The sequence below is a fragment of the Miniopterus natalensis genome, chromosome 2 (assembly GCF_054644295.1).
Source record: "Miniopterus natalensis isolate mMinNat1 chromosome 2, mMinNat1.hap1, whole genome shotgun sequence".
Lineage (NCBI taxonomy): Eukaryota > Metazoa > Chordata > Mammalia > Chiroptera > Miniopteridae > Miniopterus > Miniopterus natalensis.
Window position 1 is genome coordinate 127,845,989 of NC_142082.1, and position 20,388 is coordinate 127,866,376.

A 20,388-nucleotide genomic window follows, 5' to 3' on the forward strand; every position below is an offset into this window, starting at 1 on the left:
GTGTTTAATCATTCTGCTCTTTTATTGTTCTTCCCCCGAGTTATGCTGAGCTTTTTAGTCTTTGTTTTGTGTCATGTGAGGTATTCGGTCAGCCTACAAGGAACAGTTCCTGCCTTCTGACAGGCTCTCTAAAATATTAATGTTCTTTTCTTTTATAAAATATTTTTCAAGAAAAAATGTGAAAAGACAATCTTAGCTCCCTAAGAGTAGGCAACCCTAAAAGAAGTGAGTTTTATCACCATAGGTTGTATCTCAATTTCTAAACTGCTGCTTTATCTTGACCATTCTAGTATTTATAACTCTTTACACTGTGTAGAAAATCCATCTAACCTTATGAGCAGTATATAATTCAGTTATTTTTATGAACAGTATATAATTCAGTTATTTTTTAAAATGGAGCCTCCAAAAAGTAAAAAATACTTTTGTGAGAGAGTTAATTCAGAGACATATATATCATTGTGGTAGTTAAATGTAGACTCTAGCTCGGCTGGTGTGGCTCAGCAGTTGAGCACTGACTTATGATCCAAGGGATCGAGGTTTGATTCCTGGTCAGGGCACAAGTCCAGGTTTCGGGTTCAGTCCCTAGTAGGGGGTGTGCGGGAGGCAGCTGATTAATGATTCTCCCAACATTGATGTTTCTATCTCTCTCTCCCTCTCCCTGAAATCAATAAAGACTTTTTTTTTTTAATGTCGACTCTACTACTGTATGTAGGGCTGATCCCATAAAAGTGAAATTTTGGATATAACAAAAATATATTCAAGACCCATCCAGTGGCCCATGTAATTTAAGGAAAACCCCAGGCAAGAAAGGATAGAGAGCCCCTTGAAACTTGCAGTAAAGGACTTTGATGTGGATACTACTGAGAGGCTGACCGATTCAGGCCCTAAGGGAGATGGTGGTTCTCAACCCTGGCCATTAATTAAAATCTCCTAGGGGTTTTACCCAATACTGATGCCTGGGTTCAACCTCACATCCGTTAAATCAGAATTTCTGGGGGAGGGACCCAGGCATCACTTATTTTAAAAGCTCTCCAAGTGATTTTGCTGTTCAGCTAAGGTTGAGAACAACTCCTCTAAGCTGTTAGACTTAAATCCTAAAAAATAAATAGGCAGATTTTCTACCAAATAGTCTCAGAATCTATAAACTACTAATCAATGGTGCCTTTATTTTATACACTTGTAACTTTTTCCCATCTAGGCCCAATGAAAAATCACACACACATGCACACACTAAAAGTCAAAGGGAAGTACTCAAAAATGAGAGTAACAGGTGAATCATATTTGGCATATAAATCATCAAGAAGGCTACTCAATTCAGGACATGGTAAGAACATATAATATTGAGCAACTATTAGAAGATATATGATAGGAAGCTACCTAAACTTTTCCCAGTCAGAAAACTAATTCACTAGATAACAAGTTCTTTAGGGTAAAATGAAGTAAGACAAATTCCAGCTTTATGACTTAGTGGCTCTTTAACTCACTCATTTAACAGTTATATCCAATAATTATGAAAGCTCCTTGTATTATTTTTGTTAATTGTGATTTAACTCTTTCTTTGCTCTTTCAACCTTTCTCATGTCTATATTTTGTCTCATCACCTGGGCCTTTGTAAATTCCTTAAGAGCACAGGCTGTGCAGCCCTCACGGTGCCTAGTGCAGAGCCTGGCTTACTGTTAGTGCTTCTTCGGGATTCACTGGTTTGATTTGTACCTGAAAATCACTTATTTGACTCCTAAAAGTCCATGGGTTCTCCTGCATAGAGCCTGAATTGTCACGAGCTAAATAGGCAGATCCATTGAGAACCTGCCCTTGCAGGTCATCGTTCATGGTCGGAGAGTCCAGTCTCGTTTGCTGATAAATATCTGTGTCTGTAGAACCCACTCCCCTCTAGGCTTCAGATGATGAAATCGACAAAAGAAAACAGGGTGAAACAGGAATCATCTTCAACCTTTATTCCGAGTCTTCACAAGCATCGAGACTGACTTATTCTGTGTTCTCCCTGCAGGTAGCTGAGCAGCTTATCAACCCTTTTGGAGAAGATGATGATGATTTTGAAACGAACTGGTGCATTGACAGAAATTTGCAGGTGAGACGAACTTTTCTCTCCTTTACAAACATTAATGATAAATTACTTGTGGTGTTTAAAATCTAAACAGAGTCTGAATGCGGGCCCCTGAACTTCAGAGCTTTCACCACAAACAAAGGGAGTTCGGCTCTTTGGTATGTTGTCCAAGGTCCTTCTGGAACCTCATAGCTCCTGGATTTCAGTTTCAGTGAAATTCCCTTCTAAGCAGAATTTCAAGTCAGTTTTCTTTGTAAGTTTTATTATTAGTGTTATACAGCCTCTTCCATCTCAGAACAGAACAATATGTTAATTCATTCTTTAATCTGTTTTCTATTGTCACCCAGAGAGGTTAACAGAGACATAAAATGGCAGCAGGACACAGTCTGATGTGAGCTCCCAAACTCACATCATATAGGTCCCTGCCATAGAATGTCCATCAGCTGGACACTAGGAGCATAGGCCACACTGGCCTCTGTCCCAAATCTTCCTGAATTGCACCTAATGGACCTCAGGGCCCCTTCCCTGAGGCATTATTCCAGAGAGGCTGTCCATGAAGAACCAGCATAAAATCATTTTCCTTTTAGGCGAGACTCTCCTCAGACCATTCTCTACCCTGAGAACCACAGACTGTGAGGAGGCTTCAGCTTGTCTATTTGTTTCAAGCCCTTACTCAGCTATTAAACAGATTCAGACGTTTCACCATCGGTCACTATTGGTTTGCAAACTGGCCCCTGTATGTGGAGGGCAAGGGGAGACTGAAAAAAGAAGCAGGCTACCCCGGACTGGCAGGTGGCAGGTTTAATAAGCAAGAGGACACTTATACACAAGGCCTATCTTGGGTGACCACAAGATCAGTGGATCTCTGCACACAACTGACGGAAGCTTCAAAGTTTATACAGAGGCCTTAACTGGCTGGGTTCAGTCACGTATGTCACTCTGATGGTCTCAACACGTTGCTCTCTCCAGCCTGTGTCCCTGAAGACAGTTCCCACTGTGACCAAAACACACATTCCAAGGACAAGGAAGCAGGGTGAGGAGCCTCCAATTGCCCAGCTCAGCTCCTGGGTCAAATGGTGGTCACATCCTCTCAGTCACCTCCCTCAATAATCACATTATCAGTCTGCTAGGGAGGAATCACAATGCCTAGGCCACTCACTCTGTACAACGAGGCTTCCCAGAGGGTCAATAACTTACTCATGCATCAGTTTGTCAAAGTCAAGAGGAGAGACCACTATAGCCCCAAGCAGGATAGGGTGTTGATACACTTTTCCAAACAAACAAACAAAAAGCTCAAGGCACATAAAAAATGATATCACGTATAAATGTGTTTATGGAATCAACAGAATGGGATATTGAGACTGGGCTTTGTGGTTGCTGTCAGGATAGGCAATATGGTAACTCTGAGCAAAGAAGGAAAAAGTGCTTCTCATGCCTCCAAGTGAGAAGCAGCTTTACTAGGAGACATGTGGCTTGACGAGCCCAGTCTGGGCAGTTTTACAGCCCCACTTACCCCCCACTGCCAAGTACAACTCTCTGCAGCAGCCCTGTTGCAGCAAATAAGAGCTGCAGACATTTGTATATTCACTCACCAGGCTGTGCTCCATCCCACTCCAAATCCCATCCACCCCCTGGGACTTACTGTCTTTATGCAGTTCCCATCTGAATGAGGCTAACACTACAACAATGCTCTCAGGTCTCTCTTTTAGCTGTGGATGAAATGCACATGAGCTTGCCCAAGATGAAGAAGGACATCTACTGGGACGATTCCGCTGCTCGCCCGCCGTATACGCTGGCAGCTGCTGACTACTGCATACCCTCCTTTCTGGGGTCCACAGTCCAAATGGCGTAAGTGCGTTTCTTTAAAAAATCAATCTTTACAAACTAAGTCTGATCTTTTTTTTTTTTTTTTGCCCTGTTCTTGAATTTTTTCATTACAACTTTCAATTATTAATATCTTATAAATTTCAGATATCATTAATGTGCCCAAGGGAGTTAGAGAGTAAAGAGATGTTATTTCTGGGTTTAAATGTGTGTGCGTGCGTGGCGGGGAGGGGTGCTTACGTATGTGAGCATGTTTGTCTTGGGGTAATATGCATTTTACATTGCTTTTATACCACAGCAAACTTTTCCAATAGTTGTGAAACTATCCTTTTTTTCTGCTTACAATTTGAAGAGTAGTTTAATTATTAGTCTTTTATTATTTAATTCTATCATAATTAAATGTATTTTTAAAACAAGTATTTATTGAGAGTGTACCATGTGCAGGCACTGCTGGACTACTTGGATACAAGCAAATCTTAAGGAATGAGATGAGTCTTAACAAAAGTTTTCCCTAAGGTTATAATTCAATCAGCCCTGGCCAGGTGGCTCAGTTGGTTGGAGCATCGTCTCCTACACCAAAGGTTGTGGGTTCAGTTCCTGATCAGGGCACATACCTATGTTTTCAGGTTCCATCCCCAATTGGGGCACATACAAGAGGCAACCAATCGATGTTTCTCTCTCACATCTCTCTCCCTTTTTCTCTCTCTCCCTTCCTCTCTCTAAAATCTGTCCTCGGGTGAAGATAAAAAATAAAAGATTATAATTCAATCCAACTATGTTTAGTATACAAATCAATCTCTATTCCTTGGTTTTAACATAACAGTCTGTCCCTATGTACAACAAGCTTTAAATAAATGTGCTGAAGCCTGAGTAAATCATGCACAGTTCTTGAATAATTTTATTAAAACTGATAATATATTTGATTTTGGATAAATGTGTGAATATGGGGGAAGTTTAAGTATTTTTGCTGAAGGCAGATGCCACAGTTTCCAAGTAACTTAAAAAGAATATGGGCAAATTTAGAAAAGTAAGAAACCTTCCTAAACATTACAGAAAATGGAAAACTTGTGGAATTTTTCATATAACTTTTGGAGAAACTGTGGCTTGTTGTTCCCTGAGGCCAGCTCTAAGCAGATTTGTGAAATGAGTTTACATCTTGTAGCTGCCACCTGTGACCCTTCTTTCCCCTTCCCCCACCATTTTCAGCCCTCCTCTTTCCTTACTGTTTGTTTAAAAACAAAAAAATTCAACCGAGTAAATTTTAAAGATCTTATTGGCTTTACTCAATAATTCATGAATCAGGCAACATCCAATCCAGCAGATAGAGAGGAGCTCCAAAAAGCTGTACAAAATAACTTTCATAGACAGAAAAGAGCAGGAAAAAGGAAGTCACTGCACTAGGCAAATAGGCGGGTTAGTTATTGCAAAGTTACTTTCCTTTAGGGGATGGCAGGGGCTTATCAGGCAGATTACCTAACTAGGGCTGATCAGGTGATTCCTCATGGACTGGTTTAAGATTCCATTTCTGGGGTAGTTGAAACTGTATTTAAGTCTCCATTTGGTGATGTGGGGATTAGCATAAGCAACTCCATTTGGGGCTTGTCATCTTGTTTTTATTTCTTTCTCTTTTTTTTTCTTTTTTATTGAATTTATTAGGGTGACATTGTTTAAAATAATTATATAGGTTTCAGGTATATAATTCTACAATACTTCATCTGTACGTTGCACTGTGTTCGCCACCTCAAGTCAAGTCTCCTTCCACACCATTTATCCCCCCATACCCTCTTCTACCTCTTCCGCCCCACTTTGTCTGGTTTTTAACACTATCGCCAGGATATCTAGCTTAAATCCTGTTTCTATAAGGTTTTACTCTTAGCCAAATGTCTCCTAATCCTCACAGTGACCTGTGGTGTCATCCTCCAGAGGAGCCTCTGAGGCCGAAAGCCTTTCAAGACCCAAACCAAAGGATGATGCAGTAGAATCTCAGGCGCTGTGGTATAACATAAGGTGATGCAGGGGGCAGGAGACGTGCCCTGTCCTCAAGAACACCTTAGAGAAGGTTGCCTACTCCAGGCTACACTTGCTTCTGCTTCTAGAGAGATTGCTGAGCCTGGACTCTGCTGTCCAGAGCTTCTTCCAGGCCAGGGAGCTCATACCCACCCCAGCCAAGTGCTCAATTTCCATGAATAGCAATTTCCCGTTGTTTGCACTACTCAGCATTTTTAATGCATTCGGCAGTGGCAGTTTCATGGCTGCCTGGCAACCCTTGCAGTTTTGAAAATTAATAGATGCTTTTCTGTGAGTTTGTTTTTAGATAATGAAATATGCTTTAACCTTCCCCTCCACTCCCATCATTGATTAATGCAAAGTATTAGAAGATCTAACTTGTAAAAGAAAAGAGCCCAGCACCACCACGGATGGGGTCAGGGGTTATTGTGATGCCTCTATTTAGTCTGCAAGTGCTACCTGTGTTCCAGTTCTAGTGTCCACTCAGCTGTTTTTTCATGATGGTTAAAATGATTTTTTGTCTCAAGATTTTTATCTTGATCCACATATTCATCCTAATCGTCATAATTTTACATAATTTTACATAATTCACAATTATGTAAGTCACACACTTACATAATTCTTTTGTAAGTGTTCACATCTTCTACATTTTTTTTATTGATAGATTTGAGAGAGGGAGAGAAGGAGGGAAACATCAATGTGTTTTTCCACTTATTGATGCATTCATTGGTTGGCTTATATGTGCCCTGACCGGGGATCGAACTTGCAGCCTTGTTGCATTAGGACGAAGCTTCAACCAGCTCATCTACACGGCCAGGGCATGTGTTCACATTCTTTAATAGATATTAAAATATGTATTTCTCCTATTTCTAAATATAGAAACAGAATTAGGGCTTTACAAGACCTCGGAGAAAATATCTACCCCAAAAGATTATTGGGAAAATTAAATAAGATAATAAACATAAAAACACTCTAGATATAACTATAGAGCATTATTATTATCTACCAGGACAGGTCAAATTGTGGATGTCAGACTTAGATGCAGAAAGATTAAAGAAAACTAGGCTATTTTCATATTAAACTCTAACCCTGGAAATTTGGGACAGAAAGTCCCAAATTACTTGAGAGAAAATCAGGAGGTAAGGTATTTAAGAACGCAGCAAAGTTATCAGTTGTCAGAGAGACTCTTCTAATTAAGATGGCCTATTTACGAGCATGACAGGCACAGGCACAGGCAAAGACCAGAGCCTGCTGCGGGAGGTCTTCATGAGGCATTTCAATGAACTCCACTAGGACTAATTGGTCAAAGAAACCATTAGGCAAAAACTCACTTGTTCTCAAATTTCTGTGTGAATGAGGACCACTGAAGGGCAGCCTCACAATCCAGGAAATGCCCCTGTAGGAACACAGGCGTTCGGAAGCCAGTGTTCACAGGAATGCCCTCTCTGATCCATTAGTGTCAATTCTTTCCATGACTGAGCTATTAAACAAGATGTTTCTGGTTGCCTGGGACAGAAAACCTATTCCAACTAACTTTAGCAAAAGGGGTTTCTTAGGCTACATCCAGAGACTAACTTAGCTTTGGGTGTGGCTGGATCCAGAGGCTCACAGCATGTCACCAGGGCTTACTATGACCCTCTGTGTCTCTCAGCTCTGCTTTTCTCTCTACTGGCTCAGATTTCAGGCAGTTGTCCTGTCTTGATTGTAAAATGACACGATGGCTGCCAGCAGCTCCAGGTGTGCACCTATCTTCTCAGCAAATCCTGTGGAAAGAGCACATCTTTTTTCCAACTCTTAAAACCAAAGTACTGGATTTGCTGTGATTGGCTGGGCTTGGCTAACATGCTCATTCCTGAACCAATCACTATGGACAGCAGACTCAGTATTCTAATTAGCTAAGGCTGGTTTACCTGTCCATGGTTGGACCAAGGGGTGTGATCAGCCCCAACCAACCATAAGGAGCAGGTGATGTCTTAAGAAAAATCAGGGTGCTATTACTAGGAAAGGAGTGAATGGTTTGCAGGCCTGGCAAAACAATAGATGTCCTCTAAAATCATAAAAGGTCATTCCCTAAGCATTGAATTGTTCACTCACCAAATACAAGGTCAATATCAAGTGATCCATCTGACTAAGGTTCAGGTGAAAGGGAAGGTAAAATAAGAATTATTATAGAGCAGGTGGTTTTGCTGATGACTGAGCCGCTGAGCTCTTTGTATTAAAGTGAAGACCAGGTGTCAACATAGTATGGTTGCAAACGTTTCAGAAAAGTGTTTTCTGCTTGATGAATAGATAAATCCTTTCCTGGGTGAGTAAGATTGTTTCATTTTCTTATTCTACTTAAGGTGTATGTTCCCAGCATATTTAATTCAGAAATCAAGTTTCCCTTATCTTTTCATATCAACATTTCAGGTTTGTAATTCCAATTCCCATGACCCAGAAATTCTAAAATCAGGGCAATGCCCTTCAATAACTGAGCAAAAGAACTATCCAAGGGCAGCCTGAGAAATCACTCTGCCTCATTTTCCTTTCACATGCAGCACACTATTCATTTCCACATAAAAAGGAAACTCCTTAGAGATCGTTTCTTTGGTCTCTATATTCAGGACCATATTTAAAATATTGCACTGTTTCCTATGCATGTACCAAATATACATTACTGAAATAAAGTAAGTTTTTCCCCTCTTTCATCTCAAGTATCAATTTAATATATCATGTTTTCCCTTGTATTTTCACATATGGAATGCACTCATTCATTTGTCCAAGTAATATTTTGCCAAAGCTATGATATGGTAGGTCTTATGCCAGATGCTCAAGATAGGCCAAAAACAAAACCACCCCTTAAGCTCACAGACACACCAAGGAGACAAGTTATAATGTGGTCAATGAGTAACACTCAGAGTCTTCTGGGAGCACATTGAAAATATATTTCACCTGGCCTCGTGCATCAGAGAAGGCTTCTTGGAACTGAGGGCATCTATTATGCATCTATCAGAATTAATTAGGAGCTAACACACAGAAGTGTGGGGACTGAGCAGAGGGCACATTCCAGACCAATGTGAGCAAAGACAGAAAATAATGATAAATAATGTTTTAGAGTAGAATTGTTTAAAATTCCAACTTTATTGAAGTATTCCTAGTGGTGGTTTAATATTCATATACAGTGTGAAAGGATTCCCCCATCTAATTAATTAACACATCATCTCATATACTTTTACCTGTTTTCAGGGGTGGGTGAGAAAATTTAAGTTCTATTCTCAGCAAATTTCAGTTATACAGTAGTGCTATGAGCTATAGCCAGTATGACTTACATTAGAACATCAGAACTTATTCATTTTATAGCTGAAAGTTTGTATCCTTGTACCAATGTCCCCCTGTTTTCCCCCACCCCTGCCCAGGCCCTGTAAACCACTTTTCTACTCTCTGTTTCTATTAGTGTAACAATGTGATATGCAACGCAGAAGAGCCCAGAGATGAATCTGGAGAGGAGGGTAAGGGCTGAGTATAGAGGGTTAATAGTCTGGGTAAAGAGCTTTGGCCTTTTGCTAAAGCTATGGAATGACATAGTCACATTTGTGTTTTAGATAGGTCAGACTAGCAGCCAGCTAAAAGATGGATCACTAGGGATAAGACTATGGCCAAGGAGCCCAGTTAGCAGGCTGTTAGTATAGTTTAGACAGGAGAAGATAAAGGCCTGAACTAGGATGGCAACACAAGGGATGTAGACAGTGGAGATGGCATAAGGGACAGATTCGAGAACAGAGGTGTTAACGACGGGGTGATTGGTAATGAACAAAGGAAGACAGAGGAGAAAGGTAGGAGCTGCTCTAAGGAAAAGATGATGAGCTCCCTGTGCATGTTTTGAATTTGAGGCATCTCTGGGCAATTCACAAATAGCCAGCAGGGGATCCACGTGGCTGTTATCAGTACATGGGTGTCATTAGATCCATAAAGACTCTTTATGGTATTTACTCTAGGACTGCCCACTGTATGACTTAGCGGACCTTTCATCAGGGAAAAATTTATCTCAGACATCCGTGGAGAAAAAAGAAGCTTGGCCTCTTCTGGGCAATCTTCCACTATGTATGCTACAGACTGAGTTTTATCGTTGATGATGGTCTCCTTTTCATTTCGGCTGCTGAAAGCTGAAAATGAAATCTGTAGCCCACCTTTAGGAAGTCTGCGGGATGTGGGGACATGTATTTCTAGGAACTGTGTCTGCTGGTCTCATCTTGTCATTGTTCCTTCTTCTAGCTGTCCTATAGTAGCCTAATTTTATACATTATTGCATTGTATGTATTTTTATAAGCCACCTCCAATCCTTTATAAGATGAAGCAAGATGTAATAAAGAAACAAAACAATCAATCTTTTTGCTCTGGAAAAGGAAGGAAAAAAGACAGGCTGAGTGAAAGGAGCCCACTGGAGAATAAGGAAGACACCGGAGCCAGGGGGGTTGACAGAGTGAGGCCCTAGGGAAGACATGGGGGAAGGCGGGGGCTGGGGCTCATCACCAGGAGGGCCCTCAGTGCTGAGCTGGAGGGAAGGAGCTGAGGCCCCATGCAGTGAGGGGTGGGGGGAGGTGGCGCCTGTGCAGCTAGTGAAGCAAAAACCAGCGTTCTCACCACATCCATCATCATCACGTCTTAATCCAAAGCCAGCTTTAACAAGGCCCATCTTTCTCTGCCCAATCTGAGGCCAAAGAGCTTCTGTTTTAAAACCATTATTTTATCACTTCTAACACTACAGGAGTGCTGAATTTCTATCTCCCAATCTTTGTATGGGGCATATTTAAAATCAACTTCAGAATGACCACTTTGAATGAAGAAAGGCCAGTTGATAAGCTGAATGGAGTCCTAGCCTGTTTGGCTCAGTGATTAGAGCGTCAGCCCACAGACTGAAGGGCCCTGGGTTCGATTCCAGCCAAGGGCACATGCCTCAGTTGCAGGCTCAATCCCCGGCCCTGGTCGGGGTTCGTGCAGGAGGCAACCAATCGATATGTCTCTCTCACATCAATGTTTCTCTCTCTCCTCTCCACTCTAAAAAGCAATAGAAAAACTATCCTCAAGTGAGGATTTAAAAAAAGAAGAAGAAAGAAAATCTGAATGGAGCACCCCAAATAGAAATTTTTATTTACAAAAATATTTATTTTCATAAATATACCTATCTTGAGCATTTAATAAATAGTGTTGATTATTGCATGGCCAGTACTATCCACTTAATAAACCATTCTATGAATTAACTGAGCAACGAAATAAAATCTTTCCTATTTGAACTCTTTTCCCATCACACGGCTGAGACGATTTCATTTGAATCTGACTAGTATGTTCTTTGGTCCTGATGTAAAACACTTTCTGATCTGCTGTTTTAATTAAGGCATCTTTTCTTTAGTTTAACCATGGACACACTATTTTTTTAATATATTTTTGTTGATTTCAGAGGGAGGAAGGGAGAGGGAGAGAGAGATAGAAACATCGATGAAAGAAACACGGATCAGCTGCCTCCTGCACTCCCCCTGCTCGGGATCAAACCAGCGACCTCCCGGTGCCTGGGACGGCGCTCAACCACCTGAGCCACACGGAGCGGGCACCATGGAGACACTAGTAACCAAGATTTAACAAAACGCCAGAAAACAACCAAAAGAAGAGTTGTCCATAAGATGCAGAACAAGAAAACACACTCAAGCTCTAAAATGAAAATGGGTCTTCTTTGGGCGACAGTAAACACTTACGCTCGATAAACCTCCCTTCGCCAAAACAGACTGAGAAGGCTCACACTCAAGCCAGCATTGCTGAAAATAAATTCTGTTTAAAACAACCAACCAAAAATAAGGTCCAGGTCTGGCCTACCACACACACTGGCTTGAGGTAGAATGCTTATCTTTACATTATCCCATCATGAGTCGCTCCGAAATTCTTCTAATTTTTTAAATACCTGGAATTATCCACTAGTACTACTTGTTACATCTCTGAGGAATGGAATACATGGAAATTAAAGACCTGAAGTTTCATAACTCTTTTTAATCCAATCTTGAAAATCAAAACGGCCAACAGTAAAGAAGCAATAATCCCTTAAATGCATTGGAAAAAACTAATAAAATATCCATCCGTAGCAACTAAAGGATTCAAAATTCTGAACTAGAAAGGCTGTAGCTGATTATGAAATGGATCGCTCGAGCATGTACACATGGGACTGTGCTCACTCTGACTCCTAATCTAAAAGCATGCGCTCAGCCTGTGAACCTCAAACTGCTGGCTGCGATCCTGCTTTAAAGAACACTGTTCTATCGGGCTTTCTGCCATGACTCAAACATGTCAGAATTTCCTCACACGTATAGTGATCATAAGGAATGTGTCCGTGAAGTCAATTAAGGACCCACTTAGTAAAGAGAAGAAATATTCCAATTTTTGTAAGAGTTCTTCCTAGTCAGGAGTTGAGGAATTTTTAAGATTTATGTGTTACTGTAAAACTGTAACCACTTACCCAGAAATAATGACTTTTACTTCTCTACATTCCAAAAGTTCTAAGAACATATACAATAATACAATTACTTTTTTGCAATTATACAAATATGTATTTAATGTGCACACAACACTTAGAATTACATAGTAGATCAGAAGTATTCGTAGTGGTATTAGCTCAAATCTACCAAAATGTGTATTTTAGCAAGGAAAGACTTTGTTAAAGTGTGGTTGGGTATACTTCTAGATGGATGTTTTATTCAGTGATTTTTTCTAACCAACCATATTCAAATATTTTCACTTTACAAGGAAAGACATAATATTGCATCCTGGTGCCATAAACAACCAAGAATATCTTGAATTCTGAATCACTAACTTGAACAAAAATGTATTCTTGGAACATTGATTTTCACTTAATGTATCAGAAAGAAAGGAGAGACAACCTCCCAAGGAGATGAATGTGCATTAAGTTTATAATTTTAGAACTTACTCAGGGGTTCTCTTACATGCCGAGATGGGGTCACCATCGGTGCTCTAACCTTCTAAACGGTATGAGAGGTACAGATGGCTTAATTTCGTTTTTAACAAACCAATAGCACACAACGGTATTGAAAGGTGGGAGACATCAAGTGAGGCCCTATTTGGGGCCCCATTTCTCCCTGCATTGGCCAGTGGCGGCCAGGTGAGCATAGCCATAGTGGTAGCGTGAGGCTAGATAGGCCTGTTCTTAACGAGATTTGCTATAATGCTTGGTCCAAATTAGCGGAGAGGCGACGGAGAGGCAACAATAGGGTTGCCAGCTCTGTATGCAGCTTTCTGAGCTAAGCTCCCCTCTTATTATGCTCCACTAGCTTGAAAGTGTCCCCAGCAAGACACTTGAGAGTAGAGAGGAGGGCTGGGAAGATGCAAGGCTTAGCCCCGCACCTCCCAGCTCAGTGTGAGGGTCGCCATGCCCATCTCACAAATCCTTGACTACAGTTTTGACGGTGATTCTGCACTGCAGAAGGTTAAAAATAACAGCGTGGGCCTCTAATGGGTTTGAAGAGTACCTTTTGCCCATGAATAAATGCTCCCCACACATTGTGCCTTTTCTCCCCATTAGATTTTCAGGCGAATGATCGGCTCCCTCCAAGGCAGTCGCCTGACTTTGAGGACACTAGCAATTTGCAAACAATAAATGTGACTTGAGGAGAACTCATATTAAGTATCATTTTCCTAAATTTCTCATTTCAGTTCCGTTAAAATGTCCTCTTATTCTTTGAATTTAAATTGTCAAGACACCACTTTCAAAGTGGCACAGAGGAAAAAAGGCAAGGGTCATCCAGTTTTATCCCTCAGCCTCTTGAAGCTCTGTATTTACCTGATGGCTCTAGGGAACATGGTTGCTTGGCACAAAGCTTGCTCTGAAAAAAGTGCATTCGCTCTGAGTGTCCTCAGCGCTGTTCTGGTCTTTCCTATGAGACACCTCCTAGGAAGCCTGAAAGCGGGCTGCCATCTTCACCATCCTGTCTCTCGCTGCTTCTTTGTTAAGGCAACAGGAGGCAAAAGTGTTCTTCTGCACCCCTCACCAGCCCAAGCCCCTTTGTAAGAGCCCTTAATTAAATCCTTGCTGCTGCTGCTGCTTGCAGAGATTTGCCATTGGCAGGGAACACTATGGGGCTAATGGTTTTGTAGGTGCTCAGTAGAGATTTTGAAAAATTGGGTGGTTGTTTTTTTAACACTTGAGATTAAAGTAAGAACACAGACACCAATCCAGACAATACTCTCACCTGTAGAAATAATTCATGCTTTCCCTCCTTCTAGACTAAACTATAACCAACTAGGCTGACGAGCTTAACATAACCTATTCTCTCCTGCACCTACTCTTCTCCTCCCTTTCAAAAATAGCCCAATACATGGCACAGCCTTTCCCATGCTCACTTTTTCTATGTTTCGGTATAGATGATTTATATTGTGCATTAGATATGTGCTGCAGGGTTTGGCAATGTCTGCAAATGGTACAAAACACAATATTGAGAGGCAAGATCAGGGCAGTCCCACCCCTTGACTGACCCTATCTCTCTTCCCTTGAGTAATCCAGCTTCCTCTCCTCCTTATATTTCCTCTTCATTCACCCAGTGTCTTGGTCTTACCATTAAATGGCTGTTACAGTCACCCCTTCTAATGTGCTAGTTGTTAGGTGGCAGCTCTGAGGTGTAGTAACATTTTTTAAAGGACATCTTGAAGGGGAAAAGGGAGTGACCTTGAGGCAGGCGCTATCATTTCCTCCAATCAAGGGCAAGAAGTCAATGATGATTCGGAAACCACCTCTGAAAGTTTGCCAGTCATTGAAAGAGTTCTTTTTATATCCTTTCTACTCTTCAAACCTTTCCACATATAGATTACTCCTTTAGAATTCCCAAACAAGGTAAATTTGTCACCAGTTTACCAAGCATGATGCAAAGTCACAGAGAGGTTACATGGGTCTCCTAAGGTCACGCAGCCTGGCCAGCATCAATCCTGGATCTGCAAACTCCCAAAATAAATCATTTTTCTCACCACAGAGGCAATTCTCAAATTCCATCTTCTGGGCACTAATGGCTGCATGGCACTTTCCATGAATGCCCCCCTATCTCTAATTACCTGCCTGTCGCAGTCCAAGTGAAGTCCAGAACCTAAGACCCAGCTTTTTCAGCTGACCTTCTCTAATATACAGCAATATGAGTGTGCTGACATTCTACCATATAATATTTCTGCTATAATTGTTTGGGGTATTATAAGTGGCATTATATTTGGGCCTCAGAATTGTACTAACACTATACTAAGGGTATACTTTAAAAATCAAATAAGGAGAAGTAGAGAGTCTAAATGGACCTTAAAAATACACCCAAGCCTCCCAAGTGGGAAATAAAAAATCTTTTCAAGTACAGCAGGCCCTTGAATAATGCCATCTTGTTCAACGTCATTTTATTATGAAGTTGACGAGCTATTGTAGAAACTTAGCTCTTATTTATATCAATTAACCTGTAGTAAAATTGGTTTCCTTATTTGACATTTAGCTTAAAGTCACAGGATCTATTGATGGCATTCAGTGAGGACTTCTGTGTACTATTCTGTATGCTCTAAGCCTTAAACTATTTTGTTCTTAAACCACAGTTTCTGCTGTCATATTGGGAACCAGACTCTCAGACAAGGGAGATGGGCATTGTGTGTTGGCAATGAATCCTTCACAGAAGGTTTTATTTAGAAGAAAGTTCATTAGGTTCACCAGGGGGTATGGGTCACACTGTTCTTTGGTGGCATAAAGACTGGAGGGCTTCCTTCATCAGTTCAGCATGAGAGTCATAAAATGCCTCCCAGATCACAGACCACTAAGTGTTCTTCTAAAGACCCATTTTCTGAATAACAGTATGGAAAGTTCCCAAGTCATTTTTCTTACTCAAAACGTTTCTGCTTGACAACACTCATTTCTGTTGCTTTCCATGTAGCTCTCCCTGCCTGGACACTACTACCCAATGACACAACTCTAGCTGTGCTGTTCATTCTCAAAGACGATCCAGAGCTTTCCACTGCCTCTAGTCCAAATCCCTCTACCTGGCATGTAAGACTGTTTGTAACACAGTCTGAGGCTACTTTTCTACCTCTGTGCCTGACACTATCCTGTATGTTTCACACGAACTCAAGTATTTCCTGTTCCTCACAAACGCCCTGAACTTTCCCGCTGCCTTATTTGCTCAAGTCACTTCTTTCACCTGGAGTACTCTTTACTTTCTCTGCCTATCTGATTCCTACTCAGTGTCAAAAGTCCAGCTCAAAAACTTACTTTGCTCCAAATTAGCTATTTATATACAGCACAAGCTTGAACTGCATGGGTCCCCTTTATGGGGATTTCTTTTCAATAAATACTGTAAATGTATTTTCCTTATGGTTTTCTTAATAGCATTTTCTTTTCTTTAGCTTACTTTATTGTAAGCAGGCAGTATATAATACATATAACATACAAAATATGTGTTAATTGAGTGTTTGTTACCAGTAAGGCTGCTGGTCAACAGCAGGTTAGTAGCAGTTAAGTTTTTGGAAACTCAAAACACACGTTGTTCAAGGGTCAGCTGCACATGTCTTCTCCCTCCTTCCTTTTAAATTGTGTTCTTTTAAATTTTTTTAAGTTGTGTTAAATTCTTTAAAAGAATTTTAAGTTTAAATTCTTTTAAAGAATTTTAAATCTAAATTCTTTTAAATTGTGTTCTTTTAAATTGTGTTCTTTTAAATTCTTTAAAATTCTTTAAGTTGTGTTATGTAGTACTTAATGCAACAAATTGGTTCATGGTAGATGCTCAGTAAATTTTTGTTGGGTAAGTGTATAAATCTCATGCGTCTACACCACTGTCTCACTAGGCAGCTGGTGAATCAGTGGATCATTAGCAAGAGCATGGCTAACGATCTACTGACCTTTGCAGTTTGCTCATTGCATCTGGTCTATTTTTCTCCAATGTGTGACTCAGGGCCTCAAATGTTTTGCTGTAGTTGAATGTCCATATCTATTACAGCAGTGCATAGTGAGAAAGTTCGGGTGGGGTTGGTTTTGGGGGGTTTTTTTGCTTTCTGTTGTTGTTTTTTAGGATCCTGAAATTTTGAAGTAATAATAATACAGTTTTTCCTAGAAAAATTTGTCATTCTTACAAGGTTGTGTGGTTTAGAAGTTAAGGAAAACAAATCCTGAACAAAAAGTTAAGTTCTCAGATGGGCAATAGAGGCCTGTCCCCTGGGTTCCCAGAGCACTGCCAGCCAGCGAGGCAATCTTAGTGAACAGTGCACTTGTCGCTCCTCTGGTGGCCTCCCTAACAACCCGGGCTCCTGAAGTGTGACTGGAGGTCTGACCCAATGAAACCCAACCAGCAGGGTCACCGGGGCCACTGAAGCATGAGTCTGCGTTTCTCAAGTCAGTGTAACAGAATCTGAGCCGTGCGCAGTGGAGAGCAGGCCAGAGGCTATCTGGTAGCCAAGGACACTGCTGGGGCTTTAGAATAACAGCACAGGGCCGTAATCGAACACCATCCCGGGACGGTTAGCCAGTTAATCATCTCAATCACCCATCCTTTATTCATAAACATGAGGAACTAGTTTTTCTTTTGACTGCTCCCTTTGCCCTTTCAGGTTACACCAATATTATGCTGTCCTTGCTTTCCCTTATGTCACATAGTTAAAGCATCTCGTCACCATGGATGTCACCTGGCATAGTTAAAACATCTTGTCACCATGGATGTCACTGTGAATGCTGGATTGGGAGGGCTCGATCACTGTTACTCCCAGAGCCCACATAAGCGCTGGTAGCTTAAGGGTGAGGCTTTAAGTAGTTCTTCCACCCACATTAAGACTGTGAAGCCACAGAGATATGAGACAAATAACCACGTCATCTGAGGCAGGAAGGACTAGGCCTTGCTGCCCAATAGCCCTTATCATTAACTCAATTATCCAATTTTTCAACCTTGAAGAAGATTAAAAATGGTAGGATTTTTTGTGTCTTACATGTTAAAAATTCTGAGCAATAGCAAATCCATTGAACTTAATCCCACGGGGAGCCCAACCACAGCGTGAGTCCACACCACCTCGAGGGATGTCCTCTTTCCTCGAGGTGCACACTTCCTCTTCAGGCTTTGTATCAGGGGCAGTAAAGACAAAGACAAGAGCCCAACTTCTGGGCCTGTCCCTCACTACCACATAGCCTTAGCGATTCTCTCTGGGCCTCAGTTTCCTCATCTGTAAAGTGTGAATAGTAATAACAATACCAACTCACATGATTACTGTGATAATTAAATGAATTAATACATGGGAGGTCAGTAAATATTAGCTCTTATTTGCACTTGAATTTAGCTATGATCCATTGTTTCTGGAGTCTTATGGGTCCTGGGAAAATATGACCTTAGCTCATCTGTAATAAGGGAAAATGAACACATACTATATATTTTTCTTTAATGTTCAAATTTCTATCTACATCAGTGGTTCTCAAAGTGCAGTCTGGGGCCTCCTGCAGATCCCCAACACCCAAGTTCTTAAGGTCAAAACTAGTATTTCCTTTATTGAGAAATAATGGATACATATCACTATATAAGTTTAAAGCAGACAGCATGATGGTTTGATTTATACTGTGAAATGATTACCACCATAGGTACAGCTGACATCCATCTTCTTATATAAATACAATAAAAAGAAGAAAAAATTTTTCTCTCCTTGTGATGAGGACTCTTAGGATTTACTCTCTTAACAACTCCCCTATATGTCATGCTGCAGTGCTAGCTATGCAGAACCATTTTTGTAATACTACAGTGCCATTTGACTTTTCCACTCCTTTTCTTTCATGAGTGTAGAATGGAATTTTCCGGAGACTACATACTATGTGATGATGTCATCACTTAACAGCAAATGGAATGGGTGCTTGTACATTCTTGTGTGTTTTTTATATCCCTCAGTCATTTCTAATAGAGTAAATAGCAATAGCTATAACCCACGTAAACAAATTTCTTTGAGGTGCTCAATAATTTTTAAAGGGATCCCGTGTCCAAGATCTGAGAACCTCCCCTAGACTGTTTCAAGTCAAAGTCACCCTCCCCACCCATCTCCAAATCTGTGATTCGTGAATACCGAACTTGTCCTTAACTTTGAGACTCTGCCCCCAAAGGCAGCCCCTGCAGCCGCTCTGCCTACTTTGTGTCATCCTGTGTTTCAGGCTGTCTGGGTCCGACCTGCCGGGCGAGGAGTGGCTGGATTATGAGAAGCCTGGCCATCGCCATTCCATGATCAGGAGAGTCAAGAGGTTCCTGAGTGCCCACGAGAACCCCTCCAGCCCCAGGAGACGCTACGCGAGGCAAGCCAGTGAGAGCTCCACATTCCTGCCTTACAGCGACCTCAGCCCCACCAGGGACCTGCTGGATGTGCCCTCGAGGAGCCCCCGCCGGGCCTCGGGCTCCCGAAAGCACCTGTCCCCAGAGCCGAGCCCCAAGCTGCACTCCAGCCTGGGAGAACTGTCCATGATCAGGGAGGCCAGCCGCACGAGCACCTTGCAGAGCCTGTCCCCGCAGTCCAGCGTGAGGGCCTCCCCCACCAAAATGCCCCAGGTCCCCGAGGTGCGGATCACGGCTCCAGGGCCGGTGGCAGAGGACCACCTCTGTGACTCCACCGCCTCCCTCCAGAGCTACGAGTTCACCGGGGTGCAGCCCAGCGGCACCGGGCAGCAGGGGGACCCGGGGGGACTGATGCTCTTCCCCTCAGAGGAGGGGACACCTCCTCGAGGCCCCAGTCCCCTGACTATTTCAGCCAAAACTGAGAGAAACATTTTCATGTTTGCCGCTGAGGAAGACCTTTATGACGATGACAAGTTCCCGAAAAGGTGGAGCCTCCCGGGCTTCCTGGAGTCCAGCCACACCTCCCTGGAGGGCCAAAGTCAGGAGCCTGTGAACCCCGAGCCGCCTCTTCTACTCGACACAGAAACGTCCTCCGAGACCAGTGGCATCACCTTTGTGGCCCGCTCGCCACCCTCTCCCGACGTGCAGTACTTGGTGGAGACCCTGGACACCAAGGAGACGGACATCATAGAATTTAGCAACGAGCAAACGGGGGGGTCGCCCCGGGGAACCCCAGGAAGCCCCAGGACCGGCTTCTAGCCCAAACCCTCCCTCTCCCAGCACTTCAGCATTAGTTCCAGAACGTACCTGAGGGAGGGCTGGCCAGTCTGTAAAGAAACAACCACACTGTATAAGCTACTTAGAACTCTGAAGGGCATTATGATCCTGACTTTCTCAGAACTAAGGAAATCCAGCACATTCGGGTCGTCCACCGCAGGGTGGCCTCATGGACGCCACACAGACCGCAGTGATGTACCTTAACCAAATAACTACCTTAAGTACGCACGTAGTTTATACATCCAGAGGCTGTTAGCTCCGGAAAGCACCTTAGAGATCATAGTCCCATCCCCTAGTTTTGCCAATAGGGAGACAAAGACGCCCCTTGTGTCCTGTTTTTGTTTGTTTTTTTCCTTTCTCTTTTCTTCATTTACAACCACA

The 20,388-nt window shown here is 42.1% G+C and overlaps 1 protein-coding gene across 1 annotated transcript in view; it reads left to right on the top strand.

Moving 5' to 3' along the window:
• Positions 1-20,341, top strand: part of BEST3 (bestrophin 3) — a 38,970-nt gene extending 18,629 nt beyond the window's left edge. Inside the window, exons 7-9 of the mRNA XM_016198831.2 lie at positions 2,009-2,089; positions 3,762-3,913; positions 19,056-20,341. Coding sequence (XP_016054317.2) covers positions 2,009-2,089; positions 3,762-3,913; positions 19,056-19,989 — 1,167 coding nt within the window. The 3' untranslated portion in view covers positions 19,990-20,341. The remainder of the gene's footprint in view (positions 1-2,008; positions 2,090-3,761; positions 3,914-19,055) is intronic.
• The last annotated feature ends 47 nt before the right edge of the window (positions 20,342-20,388 follow it).